This window comes from Saccoglossus kowalevskii, chromosome 7 (genome assembly GCF_978046115.1).
Source record: "Saccoglossus kowalevskii chromosome 7, keSacKowa6.1, whole genome shotgun sequence".
Lineage (NCBI taxonomy): Eukaryota > Metazoa > Hemichordata > Enteropneusta > Harrimaniidae > Saccoglossus > Saccoglossus kowalevskii.
Window position 1 is genome coordinate 20,710,808 of NC_140647.1, and position 18,323 is coordinate 20,729,130.

The following is an 18,323-nucleotide window of genomic DNA, read 5'->3' on the forward strand; positions in this document are numbered from 1 at the left end:
ACCTGGGATCCAGTATCAATTAATTAATTAAGCAGGGTACCAAGTCACCATTAACATACACCGACTCCTCTGGGGCTCTGCCCACCAGTCTCTTCCAAACGTCTTCTTTCATCATAAAAGGTTTCCTTCCCTGCCTTGCTGCAATCACTTGTTTCACCTTATGTTTTCTGTGCCATGCCTTTAATCCTTGATTCACTGAAGGGGGTGGTCCCTGTTGTTCCTGTCCCAGTGTTGCCTTTCTTTTTGGATGAGGGCAATCAGGGGAAATGTGGTCTTTCTCTCCACAATTATAACAGGTTACTGGTCCCTTCCTTCTGACTCCGCCCCTAGAGCGACATTGTCTACGTAGGTGTCCCAACAATCCACACTCATAACAGGGCCCAACCCTTGCTGGTGCAGTCACGTTCACGGCTGGCCCTGCCGAATACACTGGAGTAGGCTGAACCAATGGGTTTGCTACACTCAATGGCGGTGCCATAACAGGTGGTGCCTCCCTCCGACCTACCATTTCCTCTTCCAATTGCGACTGTTTAACCATCATTTTATCTATCTGCTCTTTTATGAGAGAAACAGCAAGTGTAGTAGCCTGAAGATGTTTCATTATGTTATCAGATTTATGATCACCTACTGTCTGTTGGTGACTGTTAGAAGGCTCCTCCTCATCACCTGCCACTGTCTGATGTGCTCTAGCAAGAGATGGCTTACTTCTGGTCTTTCCTCCACCCCATTCAAAATTCTCCTGTTCAGCTCTCCTAGCTTCACTCCACAACTGCCTAAATGTTGATATGCCATCATATTTATGCCTTAGGGCCTGCTTGATGTCTTTGTCTCTCATATGAAACCAAAAAGCAGTGCATAACGTTCTATCAACATCTTCAGCTCGTATGCCCCCTCTCTCTTTCACATTATTCAAAGCCAGTTGTAACCGTAGTCCATAAGACTTCATATCCTCCATCTCACGTTGAGCACTCTCTCTGTGGAATCTTCCCATTAACATAGGACCCGATTCAACCTCACCATACGGAACCTCCAATTCCTCAAATATTTCCTCAAGGGTGGCATCTTCCCCCAAGTTCATAACAAAATCACCTGCATCTCCTTTTAACCTCTTAACTGCTGCAGTCAACGTGCTGAGTGATAGATGCTTGTCCTTTTGTAAACATCTAATATGGTATTTCCAACTACGAAAAGAAACCTCCCCTTTCTTATCAGAACTACCTGAAAAAGTAGGTACAGGGGGCTTAGCATACGTTCCACTATTTGCAGCAGCAGCAGGTAGAACTGTATTCTCATCAACAACAACACCCCTTGCTCCCAGGTGGCCAACACTTGTCCCCTGTCCAGAGCAATCATATTCAGCTCTAATATCATCCTGGCGTCTTCTCTCAATCCTACGCCTCTCTCTTTCCTGTTCTAACAATTCTTGATATCGCTGTTCAGCTTCCTGTTTCCGTTTCTCTTTCTCCTCAGCTATCAAAGTCAACTCTACCTGTTTCATAAGTTCCTGATCTCTCTCTGCCTGTTCCTCTTCATCCAACCTACGATTTGCTTCAGCCAACATTCTCTTTTTCTCTTCCTTCTCTCTACTCAGTTGCGCTGTATTCCACATGCCTGGATTGGCTGGCGTATCATAAATATTCCCTTCAGTACTTCTCTCCTCATCTATCATTTCCTGTTCCCTGTCAGCCATCATGGAACAACTAAACAAACAATCCTCCTATCACAAAGACTTAATAGAAAAAAATAATGACAGAAAAGTTTAAACAACAGTATCCTATATCAATATATATCAACAACAAAGCTCAGTGCCTATTACTAGCGGTCATACAATTTGTCAACACTAGATGGCGCACTATACACATCTGTCACTAACTAACACATCACCACAAAGCACCACCAATAAAAACAGTACATCACTCGCTGCATCCACAAAATATCAGTTGCAATACTAATCACTACTAACAAAATCGTACCAAAATTTCTAAGTATTTGGAGTAAAAAATTAGAAAATTGGGCATAGCTTACGCACTAGGCCTACCATGTTAAATACATATCAACACAGCAATAATCAATGTAAACAACAACAACAATCCAATATGGCTGCCCCCAGGTATTTACACACTGAATGCAGGACACTTGAATTTCCGTAAGCAACTCTGCATGAATCTACTGCCAAAAACAATTTTTTTTAAATCCACCACAGGCCTCCACGTCGGGCGCCAGTTATATGACCCCCAACACGTAGGCGCCAGTTATATAGCATCAACGTCCACGTGTGGGAATAACAGTGATATGCCACTGATTCAATCCACTTTTAAAATGCATAAACAACCCGTTTTATACCACACCGCGGCCAGATTCCAATTTCTAAACAACTTGGACATAAACCAGGGCAAACACTTTAATGTGATAGGTCCGGGATGGATCAAGGCAGTTTCACAGTGACTCGTACAAATTCACTCACCATCAACAACAATAATTGCACAATTCTACACGTGTTGCAAGTATCAACAATAAACATGGCAAATCTGTATTCTCCACTCAAACAAACATTTCACAATAGCATAGAAATACAGGTAGTCATAAGACACAATTAAAATACATCAAATGATAACCACTTTCAGCCCAACCCACTTTTATAGAGCTCTGAAAACAACAATCACTATCGATTCAGTCCCTTGTCACGTGTTACGTGTGTACTCACGGCAAAGTGCTCAACGCGCACGTAGTTCCCAGCACCAGGCTAGTCAACGACAAAAATCGGCGAATTCCAAGTTACCATCAAGTCCCGTCGATTACTCAGCATACCATCGATGGAGGGGCCCCTTAGCGAGTCTTCTGTCGGATCCAGGTCGGCCTCCTTCCTCAATTTCCGCCACTTCACTTGATTTTAGCCACAGCTATGAAAACGCCACTACCACTTTCAAAATGTCGTTCGCGCGAAGAGACAGTTTCTTGACAACCTCGTTCACAGGTCACACTTTCTAGCCTCTCTCCTTCACGTTCCACACGCCATAAACAGCCCACATTTTAGTCGGTCTTTCAAATACATTACATTCATGACATTCGAACAGAATTCAAATTATCAAAGTAAATAAAGATACATAATCAACTAAGTTCAAACAAAGACTTCTCGTCTCAGTGGAGGAAATAATTAACAAAACACAACCCCTATACTTAACACACACAGTGCGATTGTAATGCTAAACAGTTATCGGCTGACTAACTGATGAATAACCATTCGAAACAAAACATATACGATCGCCACCAGACGTTGTGTGGCCATAGGTAATTATAATCCCATGAAAACACAAACTCTACACTACAAAATCCTTCATCGCAAAATCAATGCAACGACCAAGGCGGAAATGAAAGCATTACCGTAAAACGCACAATGCCGTTTCAGTAACCCAAACACTAGAACACTCTTTTAACATATTTACAGTAATTTCATATTATTTAAATAAGTAAACAATAACATGGACCATGTCCGGGTTATAAATGAACAATAGTTATTGTCGAGTGAAAGGAAATGTAATCATTGCCACAATGGCTTTTTCTCATTGACTACATTCTCAATGAAATATCTGAATGTATGGGGAAAATATGTGATTGTCGTTAATATTTAGTTTACCTCGGCTAACAAATTACAATGTTTAGATAACAATAAGGACATCAGACTAAGCAAGCGTAACTACCATTTAACTGTTTTCTATATTTCCCAATAGGACAATTCATAATAACAAGATAGTTGAGATACCTGATATATCTTTTTGTACCAGTCTAACATATCTGTAAGTCTATTCACAATTTTATTTGTTTGCATGTTCACGTTTTATTTGATTTGACTACAAACAGTAACAAATGTGTGTACATATTCAATTTTGACTTCATGTGGTGTACTTTTGCTGTTTTTATTGTCTCTTGTAGAATATTTGTCAGGTGTTTTGCATGACTTTTTTGTTTAATTACTGGGGATTACAATATCGTTTCGGGATAATGTTCTGTTACATTCATAGCATTATGCCTTTTATGTAAAGACTAGAATAAAAACACTAATACAAAAGTATATTAAGTTACTAACAATATCTTTTGAAAAACCACAAGTCGATTAATTTGCATGCACGTGCTATTATGCTATATGGGCATGATAAGTAGTTATCAAGTAGCTAATAGTGCAGTGACATTATTTTGGGTTTTATTCTTTCAGAGATCTATCTAGAAATCAGATACAAATATTTAAAGCTACCTATACAAATTATGTTTGGCCAAGTACATTGCAGAAAGTGTGAGTACCACTTTTTTGGTTCAAATGGTTTTATCGTCAAATTCCATGAAGACAGTATAATGCAAGTGAGAACATATCTACTTTTTCAGGAGTTTAATGGAAAATAACATAGATTGGATTCCGGATGGTTTGTTCAGTAATACCAATATTCAGTTTCTGTGAGTATTACACATCTGTGGTAAAACTATTTATAATCAGCATCTGTATAATCTACAGCATATTATTGTTTGTAACATTGTCTTATCTACGGAAATCTGTTTGCATATTTATCATTGAGTGTATCCATAATATTCTATAGGCTATATATGTGTGATAATTTAATAAATGAAATGCATATACAAGCACGAGAACATATTGGCTATCATTTCACTTATTGCTTACCAAAATGCTGGACAAATGAAAATATTGAAAATGTTTATCAAGTGAAAAATTATTTCACGGAAATTCTGTCAAAAAGACAAAGATAATGATGGTAGTAATAAACATGCCGAATAAGTTTTTATTTATTCGAGTGTATATAAAACATACATTAATTCCTAACGAGACACGTCAATTCAATACAATACAATTCAACATCTTTGTAATCATAAATATGTGTATTTTTCAGCGGACTTAGCAATAATAATATCCCACGAATACCAGATGCAGCTCTTCAAAACATGAATAGTTTGACATTTTTGTAAGTATTTTTTTGCTGACAATGTCGTACATTTTCTAGTCCACTGTGTGCTTATATATATGTAATTTTATTATTGGTATATAAACCATCTAACATTTTTCATGTGAATATTAATACAAACATTAAAAAGATATAGATGTATTATCTTGTATTACTATCAGGAATGTAGTCACACACATTCAACTTTTAAATTTACATTATTACCTTATTTGCATATCTCAAGTAAGGGAAATTATCTATTACTTTTACCTGGAAGTACGCTTTCAAGATGACTGCAACATTTCACTCCCTAGTATTTGGGGAATATCTGAAATAAAAGTTACATTATCCTAATTTTAGATCCTTGGATGGCAACAAGATTAAAAGGATAACTAAAACAAATCTTGCCGTACTTACCAGTCCAACATTCCAACACTTGTAAGTTACCAATCACTTATCTGAACTTTGCGTGTATGTGCAGTATGAATTTGTTTGTAATTGTAAATCTCGACCTCGACATTTGTCACAAACCAACAATAAATGCTTGCGCCAGTTCCTCGATATATTGACCTTAAGAAATCTAATACTCGTGTTATAATTAAACTGGACTGGTTTCTCGTTTTTACAGGAATGTGAGTAACAATGTCATCAACTACATTTCGATCAATGCCTTGAGTCAGCTGCGTAATCTGGCAATTCTGTAAGTGCTATCCATTGTTGTATTTAAAATTCACACCAGTGTTATGATATCACTTTCTTGGATTTTAAACATGGATATTCCTAGGTGAACAAAAACATTGTAAACATTTTTTTATCAATAGGGAATTACATGACAATGAATTAAGAAGTACACCGTGGAGGACATTCTATGACATGCCCAAACTACTACATTTGTATGTATACAAAGAATTATTATTTGTTACATTACATTACAGTTCTAAAATTTTTCTAGTCTTTCTATTTCTAATTATAAATTCAACAAGTTTAGTTTGGGCTAAACTGATATATTCGTATACATTTTGCACATATCTGAGGCGGGGGGGGGGGCTTCTGCAAATAATGAACAAAGAGTATCGCTAATTGTCAACCAATGCTATATTATAGATGTGAGAATGTGAGAAGAATTTACCTTCCTTTGAGACTATCCAGGAATATTCAAAAGTCGTGATTGTGCCGTAAATATGTCTCATTTCTTGACAGAGATTTGAACCACAATTACATTAAAGTACTTACCAGTAGGTCGTTCAGCACGATGCCAATATTGCAAACATTGTAAGTATATTAAATTTGCAATATTAATGATAATGAGAGGATGTACTAATAAGTTTTGTGAAACAGTCCACTTTGAAGCACTAAGTGAATGTTCTAATGTCGTTTGTTCCATATTTCATTTTTTTATCTAGGGTTTTACATTCACAAAAAGCTCCATATCAGATGACAACGATCAAATATGATGCATTCGATGGAATATCTAACGATCTAACAACACTGTAAGTAAATATAATCTTCTATACAGAATATATATTCTTTGAGAATATTTTAACAGTATAGCATAAGGCTTGTATAGTGTCAATGACAGTTCGTAATTACAAAGACAATTACCGTTTTAATTGTATACATCCTGCAAAATGATGATATACCATCATCAACAAACATCATAAATCATCATCAACATAAAAGTTTTGGGTAAATAATGGAATAATCCAGTTAGGATTAATGATATTTAAAGGATGGTCTGCGGGCATCAGACGTTGCTGGAACCGAGTTATATATCACTTTTCGTATACAAGGCAAATGCTGTTCGATGCAGTCCACACATTATTTCAAAGAGCCTGTCAGATTTTGAAACATTAATCTCTCTATAAATACAATCGAGATCATTCTCGTTCACCCTTGGTCAGCATGACAGTGGCTCTTTGGTGCACTATGTACACTATAATAAACAAATGCCTAATATCAATTGCAAACTTATTTAATAAATTTGTCTTAAATACTGTTATTATTGTGCATCTCGTAATTCACAGCATAGAAATATTTTGCCCATACAACAGTGATCAGAAATCAATTCGCAAATTGAAACCGAGCAACAATGAAACCACAATGGTACAGATCAGTACCCAAAACCACATAGTGGCTGGACCGCCAATAAGTTTTGTGAGTTTCAAAAAAGTCATATGACTAATTAATTCTGAAGCTGTCAATATACTTCATTAGAATCAGTAAGCATGAACTGTGTAATAGCGATCTCGGCGTCAAAATCAGAAATAAAGAAACTGATCTCAACTATAGAGGCTCTCAATTACATTATTATTGGAAACGCCGATTGTTACCAAAAAAAAGACTACTAACGTAAAACATGTAGAAAATGACACGCCTTTCCGTTTGGGGAATTATCATATTAGTTTATAACAAATATCGTAAACTCCTGTGAATATTAGAGACATTTGTTCTTTAACAGTTTGAAGGAGAATAACACCAGTCACAGCGAAATGAGAAACGTATACCCATAACAAGTGGTAGAGTAGAATAATTAGTTCAACAGCTAAACACTTGAGTTAATTTTAATATGTCGACCAGAGTTTTTTTCAGAACAAAACAAAATACACTATATAATGTGTTATACAACATTGATTTCTTATGTGGAATTGTTATTATAATTGTGTATTATATACTTCTAGATTATGCCACGTAGTGTATTAGTATTTGGTCAATCTAACAGTATTCTTATCCTATGTTTGTCACCCAGATTTATCAGTGATAATAAGTTACCATATTTTCCTCATGCTCTATTTGAAGGGGAATCCTATACAAGTTTGCGATATCTGTAGGTATCTGTATTTTTTGAAAATGTACCATTTATCCGTATAACTATGTGGCAATTGAATATTGTCATTTATGTGTTATAGACGTTGAAAGATTTTTCAAAGAAATAGAAACTGGTGTATGTGAATGAACATCAAACATAACAGTTTATGTAATACTTCAGTTGGATATTTTATATGGTTCAGAAATGTGTCGATCTTTCAATTTAAATTGGGTTGTCCGAAAATATTATTTGAGGGATCAAGCTGGGCTCGGACTTTGTAAGTTTACATCGCCACCGAGGACAAACATCTAAACTTCGCTGTATTGTTCATGTTTTTGTGTTTACATCATTGATTAACTTTCTAATTTTTTAGACATGCTGATCATAATGACATCAGTAACATGACTACTTACTCTGATGACCAATACACAGCTACAAATTTAGTGTACTATAATACGAAGAAGTACAACGTGGAACTCTTTGGAACAGCACGTTATTTACAAGAATTGTAAGTAACATTCAAATATTCATTTACAAATGTACAAATGTGCATACACAGATGTATATACTATTGAAGAAAAATATCTGTTTTCTTGACAACTATATTATTTTCTGAATAGCTAAACATTACATATTTTCTAAAGAAGAATATCGTCTTATCATAAGTCACACATTGAGAACGATTACCCTATTTGAATAACATAATTTGACGTGCAGAATGCAACCGATAATTCAATCAGTTAGAGCAAGTTACATACAATCAAGTACGTGTTTCATAACAAGTTTTTACATTCGGCTCCTCGTGAGGCATCTACCGTAAATCATATACATGTGAATGAATTTTAAAATCATGAATATCAGAAGACTATGTATTGCCACTATATATCTTCACTATGCCAAAGAGCATCCTCTTAATCAGAGAGGGGTGATACAGCAACTGAATCAATTATAAAGTTTTGAACTACGTATTTTTATTTTATTCTAGATATCTGCATTATAATTTGCTACCCTTTCTAAGGACTGGGACATTCACCGATTTGGCAACACTGCAGGTGCTGAATTTAGCTGGTAACGGAATTACATTCACAGAAATAAACACATTTCCCGACTTACAGTGAGTATTACGTAATTTTGTATGTGAGGTAGCAGTTATATTACCAACTTACACCTGTATACTGTAATATTTTGATTTGTAGGTATGTCTGTTAGAAAGTTGTATACGTCGCATAACGGCTATGTTGTTTTTACTAACCCTAAATTTAACATACGTGATTTATAATTATTTGATTTTATTCAAATTCTGTATTTAAAGATCTTCATATTTTGTTGTCCTCGTGGACAAAACTTACAAACACTATTAGTGTCTGTTTGGAAATCATATCAATACAAGTGACTTATTAAGGAAGTTGGACTTATTGAAAATAATAATTTAACTTACGAAAAAAATGTTGTTTAGTAAAAACTATTCATTACATAAACAAAAATTCCCATCAAGGTAGAAATGTACAAGATACAAAGATCTATGTTTGGGCAAGTTGTTTCCATTTGACCTACAAATAATTAGTTCAAACGTGTGAGTGACACTGATCATTAATTATTGTCAATTGTATTCATTTCAGCTACCTTGGAAATACTCTCTACAATTGTAGTGATGACTGTGATAGCACATTGAGGACTTTGGATTTGTCATATAATCTAATTAGTTATTTCCCTGATTTGTCTTTCGACTATTCTACCAGTCTTACTAATCTGTAAGTAATCAAAGACTTACTGTTGGCAATAACTGTTGAGTTGATGATTTGACTACAGTATTGTTTCAGCTCATGCTACAGAAAACTCCATTGTAAGTACGTACAACAAATGCACTAAAGCTGAATATGATAGCGAACATTGGCCCCATAATTCTTTCATTCGCAAAATCGGTTTAAGTTATTGATTTATATGTGGTTTTGAAAAATTCGGGCTTTTGGCGACGCAAGTTATTTAAGCTCATTTTAACATGTACGTTGTGCTTCCAAATTTTACAACCAACTCACCGGTGTATTGATGGGTAGGTGAAAAAGTGGTAAAAAAAACTTATCTTGACAAGATTAGGATTGAACGTTTAACATTTTTGAACAAATAACGCAGGTTTTGAAAACGCACCGACATTACCAGATGTAAGGATCACTTATGTTGCATTATTATCTAAATATCACAAGTTAGATTTAATGGTTGACTTGCCTTTTGCAATGAATTTTTAATTGTATCATAATTTATTCTAGATATTTGCAGAACAATAAATTGACATTTCTAGTAGCTGAAACATTTACTGGACTTATAGAACTGCAAACATTGAATCTTGATAGTAATGATATTATATCAATAGAGAACAACACATTTCCTGGCAGCATCAGAACAATGTAAGTTGAACGATCATCGTTTAAGTTGCATAGGATGTTTTTGTAAATGACCAAGTTCATTTCATTTGCTTATTTTTGTTGTCTCGTATCATCGCAATATGAAAACCAATATCAATAACTGATTTCTAAACTGTCTTTTTCATTCAGTTCATTGGACTATAATTATTTCCGCTTTCTTCACGAGAATCCATTCTACAACCTGACTCAGTTAACTAGCTTAGATTTGTCTGGCAATGTTATCGATTACATCCCAGATACAGCGTTTGATTATTGCACAAGTCTGACTAATCTGTGAGTATTGAAGAAGTATTGTATTTAGTATACATCTGTCTTCATTGCAGTAGACATTGTCGTCAAGTCATATGGTAACATGGTCATTCCAGTCTATCTCCTCAATCCATCAAAGCTGTGTTGAACCAATTACAATTACACAGTGGATGATTTTGAAGGTTTTTTTAAAATTTTAAAATTATTTGATAGTGATACTTGCTAAAAAACACACAACAATATGTGGTTTATCGTACAGGAAAAATTGTGTATTTGTTGCAGTTTTATTCAATAAAGAAATACCACGGGAACCTAATTCCTTGCACGTAAATAATGGGTTTTTAGTATTTCTCATGTTGAAACATTTTTTTTTATTTTACAATAAATCACATTATATTTGGATACTTCATTTCTGGGACGGTTAAAGTGGTATAGTGATGTGCACGTGTTTACTGTGGTGCCGTTAGTTCAAATCTCGTTTCAGTAGTTTATATATTCGTCGTACACCTGTTATTTATATGTAAAATAATGTTATTTGAACATTTCACTCTTTCTGTGTAATACATGGTTTTGATGTTGTTGTTTTTTTGTTTTTTTTGTTTGTTTTTTTGGCAGCTACATTGACGGAAATCAACTTGGTCGTATTTTAGGCACATCTTTCGAGGACTGCCCTCTAACGGACATTCTCGATTTAAGCCGTAATGCAATTGCGTATATTGAACCCGGCACTTTTGATCATATAACATCGATGTACAGATTGGATTTATCAAATAATCACCTGACATCATTACCAAGAGGCGGTGACTTTGTGAACAATAACATTTACTGGCTGTGAGTATATTATTTATATACATTGTCCATGTTGATAAAAAGTCAAGCAATTGTCAAGTGTTCCATTATATATTGATATGCAATGTGCGTAAACAATGAACCCAAAACAAACATCACTATATGATTGATAACCTTTCGCTTTTTATTACAGTAAACTATCTTACAACAGAATTACAGCATTACTTGGCGAAACTTTTCAAAATATGACTGTTGGCTACATTCTGTAAGTACATAACTTTAATGTTCAATGAATCCTAGCCATGCCAGTTTGAGTTCTGATCGACCAATCACATTTTAATATCGCTTCGTATTGCAGAAGAGTTGGCGGGCCTTGTTTCCATTGCAAATGTTGCAAACATTTTTCGTTGTTATAAGCCCGAACGTCATGTTTGGAAGTTCTTTATGAATATGTTAAGCTTATATGTAAAGTTTACATTGTAAAACACATGACAATTAAATAATGCTACACAAAACCTGTTGTAATCTGTGAAATCTGTTCTTTCCAGTGATCTGCGAAACAACGACATATCAACCATTGCGTCATATGCATTTGACAGTGTCAGTGCATCGTTCATGTAAGTGTAAAGTAGCATTCTTATCTGTTTTAATAAAATTATGGACCATGGTATTGCTACTTATCAATATAAAACACAGATAAGAGTAGTCAGAAGTCTTCCTGAATATAACATCTAATCTAATTTTCTGGAGAATATTTAAAGTCATCCAGTGGGTCATGTCAACAATACTTCCACTGCATAGTTGTCAACATTCAATGTATATTTGTGATTTAAAAACGGATTTCATGAATGCTGTCGCGTGATATATATATATATATATAGAGAGAGAGAGAGAGAGAGAGAGAGAGAGAGAGAGAGAGAGAGAGAGAGAGAGAGAGAGAGAGAGAGAGAGAGAGAGAGAGAGAGAGAGATTTATGTTAAAAAAGCTGTAGCTGTGATGTACAGTTAAAATAACAAACATGCACAAAGAGTTGTGAATTGAACTAAAATTCGGCGCTAATCTAAAGAAATAATATTTTGTATCGGTGTATGTTTATAGTTACCTGACAGGTAATCCACTAAATACATTATCGCCGTACTCGTTCAACGATGTTGGAGCTTCATACTTGTGAGTATTACTGTTATTTTATGTTTACAAAACAAACGCATCTGATGACGGAAGATGATTCAATGAACTAAATTCATAACATGGGTATGTGTTTGTTTGATTCTTTTGAGGTTACAATTCTTGTAGTTCTGCTCTAAAATAACTTTGATCTGTTAACAACGTTTCAGATATTTGCAAAGTATGTTACTGCAAACAATACCACCACGGGCGTTCAATGACATTAGGATAACCTATTATTTGTAAGTATTGTACTCACCCGGAATAAATGAAATGGTTTATTATTTGATTGGCGTCATTTATTATTGTTTTATGTTTACCAACAAGACAAGGCAAAATTCTGTTTTACAATAATTCGTACTTCCCACATTTACAGTAGACTACGAAGGGTTTTATCTCAGATTCTACAAAGTGCATTCTCTACCGACCACATGATCTCAAATTCAGGCACTTTTATTGTATTGTATTGGCGACTGAAGCTTATTACAGCGTTTAGTCTCCTACGTGTGCATGTTTTAATTTTATGTTTCAACTTTCAAGATACTATTATTCAGAAGTTTATTTTGGTTTTATACTTCAATTGCATTCCTATAATCTGGTGTAATAAAACTCGAAAATATTTGCACCAGAACTCTGGTATTTGCTAGAACAATCTTCTATTTCAGATACTTACATGAAAACCAGATTGAAAAGATTGAGTCAGAGGCTTTCATCGGAACGGTTGGATACCTGTAAGAATATTTTATTTCCCAATTATTTGTACTCACTTTAGTATAATACGAATTACATTCATGTGGGCTCAATATATGTTATTTGCTTGTAATAAAATAACACTACTACTACACTTGTTTACTATAGGTTTATCTCGCTATAACAAAAATACACCCACAAATTGTTTTAAATGCAAGTTGTTTGTATTATTAAGCTCATTTGGTGTATATAGAGTTGATGATACATTAATGTCAGTTTGTCCAGCACATGTCCAAAACCAGTTGCATTAAAAAATAAATTGATGGCGTACTGGGTTTGCCTATATTAGTATACCAATAAATAAAACTCGTCTGTCTCCATTGTTTAACGTGCTATTTATATACTTTCAGATATCTGCGTAGAAATAAAATTGAAATTATTGAGTCAGAAGCATTCACTGGATCGTTTCGAATGTAAGTATGGTAGCTTTGAGTAATTGATCAATTTTCTCCAGGAACATCATATATCTCAGAAATGAAACTTTTTCTGGATCCATAATTTCTTTAGCTTAGTTATTGCTATTGTACATTTTGTATATCTAAAACATGCCTGTGTAAATACAACTTGGTAAATTGATTCATTCATGTAAATTTTGAAATACTTTAATATGCTTCGTTTCTATTGCAATTACATGAATGTGTCATTTAAGACATCAATATATATTCAAATCCACACAAAAACGTAAACAAAATTACTAATCCACTATGGGAAAAAAAACATATAGATAAACTGGCATTTCAGTCAATCAAAAAGTATGATTTTAATATTGTTTGCTATCATATTAATTCTTAAGTGTTGGTTTATCATGTTTTGTTTTCAGTTACCTGTACTCTAACTTAATCAGAACTATTAACAGTCCAATGTTTGGGAGTGGATCAACAGCGTACATATTAGATCTGCATGACAACAAGATTTCGAAATTGACTGCTGATGTCTTCACAGGGGTGAACATCGAGTATCGTCTGTAAGCTATTTATGCTAATATTTAGCGACTGTGGCCAGTTAATGAACACAGTACTATGTCATTATATTTCATCTCAAACTGTATGATTCAGTCGAAATCAAATTTTGAGTAACTACGGTGTACGTATTTCATTAATGTGTTTCTTGCTTTTTAATCACAGATATCTTCACAACAATATACTTAGATGGTATCCTGTCGCTGCATTGTCAAATCAGAACTTACAAGAGATAACACTATCTGATAATCAAATCACTACAATACCCAATTCAGCCTTCACAGCACAGTCCAATTTGCGAAAACTGTAAGTATAACAAATCTATAAAATAACTGTGACCATAACCATCGCAATAAATGTTTTCTGCATAAATAACCTTAATTATATTTTCACATATTTCAATCATGACACTCTCTTTTTAGTTACTTGGATAATAATCTAATGGCTGAGCTTCAAGATGGCGTCTTTGATGGTCTGAATAATTTAGAGACACTGTAAGTGTTTTCAAATTGATTTCACTCCAACCAGTCATATCTGCTTCCGAAATGCCAACGCGTACTTGCATGGCGTAATAAAAGCTCAAGTGAGGCAGCCACTTTTCGTTCTATACATTTCTTGCTAACCAGTATAAAAATACATGTTACGCTTGTTGTTGTTGTTGTTGTTGTTGTTGTTGTTGTTGTTGTTGTTGTTGTTGTTGTTGTTGTTGTTGTAATTAATCACTTATTTTACAGGAGCATAACTTATAATAAATTATGGTTCATTTCCCCTGGCGCATTGGATGGTCTTTCTTCTGTCAACAAAATGTATGTATATTTATCGCATAGGATAATTGATTTTATTTTATTTATTGTTTTGGTTTTGTCTGCATTCGTGGTATTCAATGGAATACATATATATTTCACATTTGTACATCTGTTGTCATAAATACACATTTCTTGTCTTCTTTGATATATATTATGTTTTTACCGGCGAGGTTGTGTTGTTTTATAATAATATTTATGTAATGTTCCGCTCTTTGTGTAGATACCAATAAGTAACATTGCCTTTTAACACAGTGTATTTCTTATAATGTGTTGTTTTGTTTCATTTTAGATTATTATCTCATAATGTAATAGAATATTTACCAACATTGCCAGTACTCATGAACCTGCAGAGACTGTAAGTAAATTATGTGATCTTTTCAACATGAATAACATCAGATGACTTTCGTACGCATGTTCTTATTAGGTTACAAATTATATATATCTGGTTTTATATGTTTAATTTCAGTGATATCTCATACAACAGTATTGAAGCTGTAGGGCCAGATGCATTTCAAAACTTAGACGTTGGTGTATTTAACGACGTGTAAGTTACCTTAGAACGCCCGATATCTAATATCTAATAATTATTAAAAGCTTTTTAATAAAGACATTCCTGGATGTACAACAATGATTGATCGATTCTAAATTATATTGTGCGTATTGTGTTTCCCCTCCAGTAATTTTGCAGGTAATCCATTGGGGTGTGACTGTACTACGTATTATTCATTGAAGTATGTTTATGAGTCGATTAAAGGTGGTGAATGTACAATGCCTGCTGCTGCCAGTGGTGTAACATGGGTATACAGTGACAGAAATTATAACAATTATTTTGACAATGTGAACAAGTCTGTTTTTCAGTGTTGTAAGTGACATCGAGAAAAGGTTTGAGTTTGTTATTGAAATTTCACCTTGATTCGAAAATCATTATGAAAACAGCCACGTTTGATACTGAACGTATGTTTGCTTACCTGTTTATTCAAATCCCAGGGTATATTCACATATATGTAATGTCCATGCTATAACTATGTTTTCCATAACGTGAAATTGTTGTCCATTATAGCTGCTGCTAGTGTCAATACAAGTGCACCTCATCTTTACGAGTTATTAGTAGTGTGGAATGAACCCACTGAAGAATATCCTGGTGGACCTACCAGCCGCAGTGATACATGGTAGTATTTACATATTTGTCTGTTATTGTGATTATAATATATACCCGGATGTATATGTACGCAGAAGTATATTCTACATTTTGTTTGTGATGGCGCATGTCTATTTAGTCACTATAATTTACTGTACGCTATTTCAAGCTGTCGTTTTTGGTAACGAGGAGTGCGGATGATTGTAGAACAAAAACTCATTTGCTGTGATTGTTTGTAAAAGAAGCTCAGTATTATAGGTAGGCCCTTTTTTATTCATGCAACTAATAATTGATTGCTATACAATGGTATATTGGAACGCATTTTGTATATATTACATTGGGTAAGAAACTTCAAACAATAGTGGCTATGTCTATATACAAGAGATTCCGTCTTTTATATGAATTTCTTAATTATGCCTATACATTGGAGGGCCTTAGTGTACTAGTATGTATCTTATCGGATGTATTATTGCATGTTTCACAAAGCAACTGAACTAAATTATTTATAATTGTTAATAGGAAAGATGTACAGCATGTGAATAATATAATATATTTTTTCTATGGGGAATATATAGTAATGTAGATGTAAGCACATTGAGCGTAACAACTGATATAATCTCACCACAGAATCTCCGTAATGAAATAAATTTTATATTGTCTTTTTATAGGGAATATATAGTCATGTGTGTGAACGCTGTTGTGAGCACTCTGAGTGTAACAACAACTGATCTATCTCATCTTTTCACTGCATCTGATGGCGTACAAGCTGGTGTGGATTACACATGTACAGTTCAAATGAGACTTGGTACTGACATTAGTGCATCCGGACAACCTTCCTATATCTTGACTTTAGAAACTTTGCCAACAACGAATTTAACAGAAATAAGACCTGTCGATTACATCCTACCCATCACATACTATGACTTCAGGTAAGATCGCCATGTAATTTAATCGTAAAATTCACGTTCACTATTTGTCTGTTTTTATTGAGCAAATTTACGTATATTTTACAACTTTGTTTTAAAGACCATGAATAATATTTTGGAAAAGTAACATATGATTCTTTGTTTTGCTATAGTTTATATCACCAAGATTTCACTTACGGAGACGATACAGGGAAGATAGATGCTCCCAAGTTTGTTTTCAGCCCCTATGGTAGTTGGCTAACAATATCCGACGCGCCTAAAAATGACACGTTCTCCGAATGGTTTCGGGAAACAGACACTAATTTTAAGTATGAACATGTATTACTGTTTCCCTGGAATGACACTTCAGGAATAGCAGATATACACATGTGAGTATGCATTGTATATTACTGTATTACAATTTGCATAATTTATTCAAACATATTGATATTGGGACACATTTAAATTATGCTATCACTGCAGTACAATCAATTTCATGTACTAATAAAAGCAACCAAATGGTATACACGTGCCTTGGCAAACGTATGGTATGGCAATTGGGACTTCTCCTAGTACTATACATATCATTTGTTGATAAAAATGTTTGGTATTGTAGTCATTACACTGCATGATCTGAAGTTAGAAGCCTACTCATGAATGCAGATACCCAGAAATATTATTTTTATTTTCCAATAAATTATACCAGCTTAATTTTCGAGAACATTATGTTGTATTTTAGTGGATAGTGGTCATTTTGACATTATTATATCGCTTTTACCATAGGTTCATATAGTTAGTATGTCATATCTCAAATTGCAGCCAGGTGACATAGGCTGAAACAATCATATATTGTTAATGAGTTAATGATAAGGTACTTATTGTTGTCATAAATATATTAAAAAATCTGGGTCAAAACAATTTTTCTTTAACATTGTGTTCTATAGGCATTGTTCTAAAAATAACGATTTTTTTTTTAAATATTAGAATAAGTTTCCAAAAATAAGTCACTGTAACACAACAAAGGATGCTATTTCATGGTGCCATGGGACAATAGCTCAATGATTTTACATAATGGTCCTATGAAAACTGTCCTATGAGCATTTGAGTAGGCTTCTACCTTAAGCGGTAATGTTTTGTGCACAGCATTTTAAATTTCTATTAAATGTTTTTAAGCAATGATGCGGCATTTATGTGTTTATTTGCATCATATTTAAACTACTCGATTAATATAACGACATTTTTTTATACTATTAGTTTCTTTTCTGACGCTTATTGGCCAATGGATACCCTGGGTTATAGATCAGAAGGAGTACAATATGACTGCAATTCACAGCTTAGAAACTTGGGGTGAGTCTTAAAGTCATATTTTGAGAACTTTGTCAGTTGTTTTT

The 18,323-nt window shown here is 34.1% G+C and overlaps 1 protein-coding gene across 1 annotated transcript in view; it reads left to right on the forward strand.

Annotated features, from left to right (window-relative positions):
• The first annotated feature begins 2,096 nt into the window (after positions 1–2,096).
• The window catches only part of LOC146740851 (uncharacterized), a 30,670-nt gene continuing 14,443 nt past the window's right edge, over positions 2,097–18,323 (forward strand). The window contains exons 1-34 of the mRNA XM_085501850.1: positions 2,097–2,110; positions 3,729–3,794; positions 4,211–4,288; positions 4,378–4,446; positions 4,896–4,967; positions 5,307–5,384; positions 5,575–5,646; positions 5,768–5,839; positions 6,147–6,218; positions 6,350–6,436; positions 7,693–7,770; positions 8,126–8,260; positions 8,738–8,866; positions 9,372–9,503; positions 10,017–10,154; positions 10,302–10,445; positions 11,037–11,252; positions 11,404–11,475; positions 11,759–11,827; positions 12,309–12,377; positions 12,545–12,616; positions 13,040–13,105; positions 13,475–13,537; positions 13,945–14,088; positions 14,249–14,389; positions 14,506–14,577; positions 14,818–14,889; positions 15,179–15,244; positions 15,356–15,433; positions 15,567–15,751; positions 15,950–16,058; positions 16,696–16,956; positions 17,106–17,321; positions 18,187–18,279. Coding sequence (XP_085357976.1) covers positions 2,097–2,110; positions 3,729–3,794; positions 4,211–4,288; positions 4,378–4,446; positions 4,896–4,967; positions 5,307–5,384; positions 5,575–5,646; positions 5,768–5,839; positions 6,147–6,218; positions 6,350–6,436; positions 7,693–7,770; positions 8,126–8,260; positions 8,738–8,866; positions 9,372–9,503; positions 10,017–10,154; positions 10,302–10,445; positions 11,037–11,252; positions 11,404–11,475; positions 11,759–11,827; positions 12,309–12,377; positions 12,545–12,616; positions 13,040–13,105; positions 13,475–13,537; positions 13,945–14,088; positions 14,249–14,389; positions 14,506–14,577; positions 14,818–14,889; positions 15,179–15,244; positions 15,356–15,433; positions 15,567–15,751; positions 15,950–16,058; positions 16,696–16,956; positions 17,106–17,321; positions 18,187–18,279 — 3,500 coding nt within the window. The remainder of the gene's footprint in view (positions 2,111–3,728; positions 3,795–4,210; positions 4,289–4,377; positions 4,447–4,895; positions 4,968–5,306; positions 5,385–5,574; positions 5,647–5,767; positions 5,840–6,146; positions 6,219–6,349; positions 6,437–7,692; positions 7,771–8,125; positions 8,261–8,737; positions 8,867–9,371; positions 9,504–10,016; positions 10,155–10,301; positions 10,446–11,036; positions 11,253–11,403; positions 11,476–11,758; positions 11,828–12,308; positions 12,378–12,544; positions 12,617–13,039; positions 13,106–13,474; positions 13,538–13,944; positions 14,089–14,248; positions 14,390–14,505; positions 14,578–14,817; positions 14,890–15,178; positions 15,245–15,355; positions 15,434–15,566; positions 15,752–15,949; positions 16,059–16,695; positions 16,957–17,105; positions 17,322–18,186; positions 18,280–18,323) is intronic.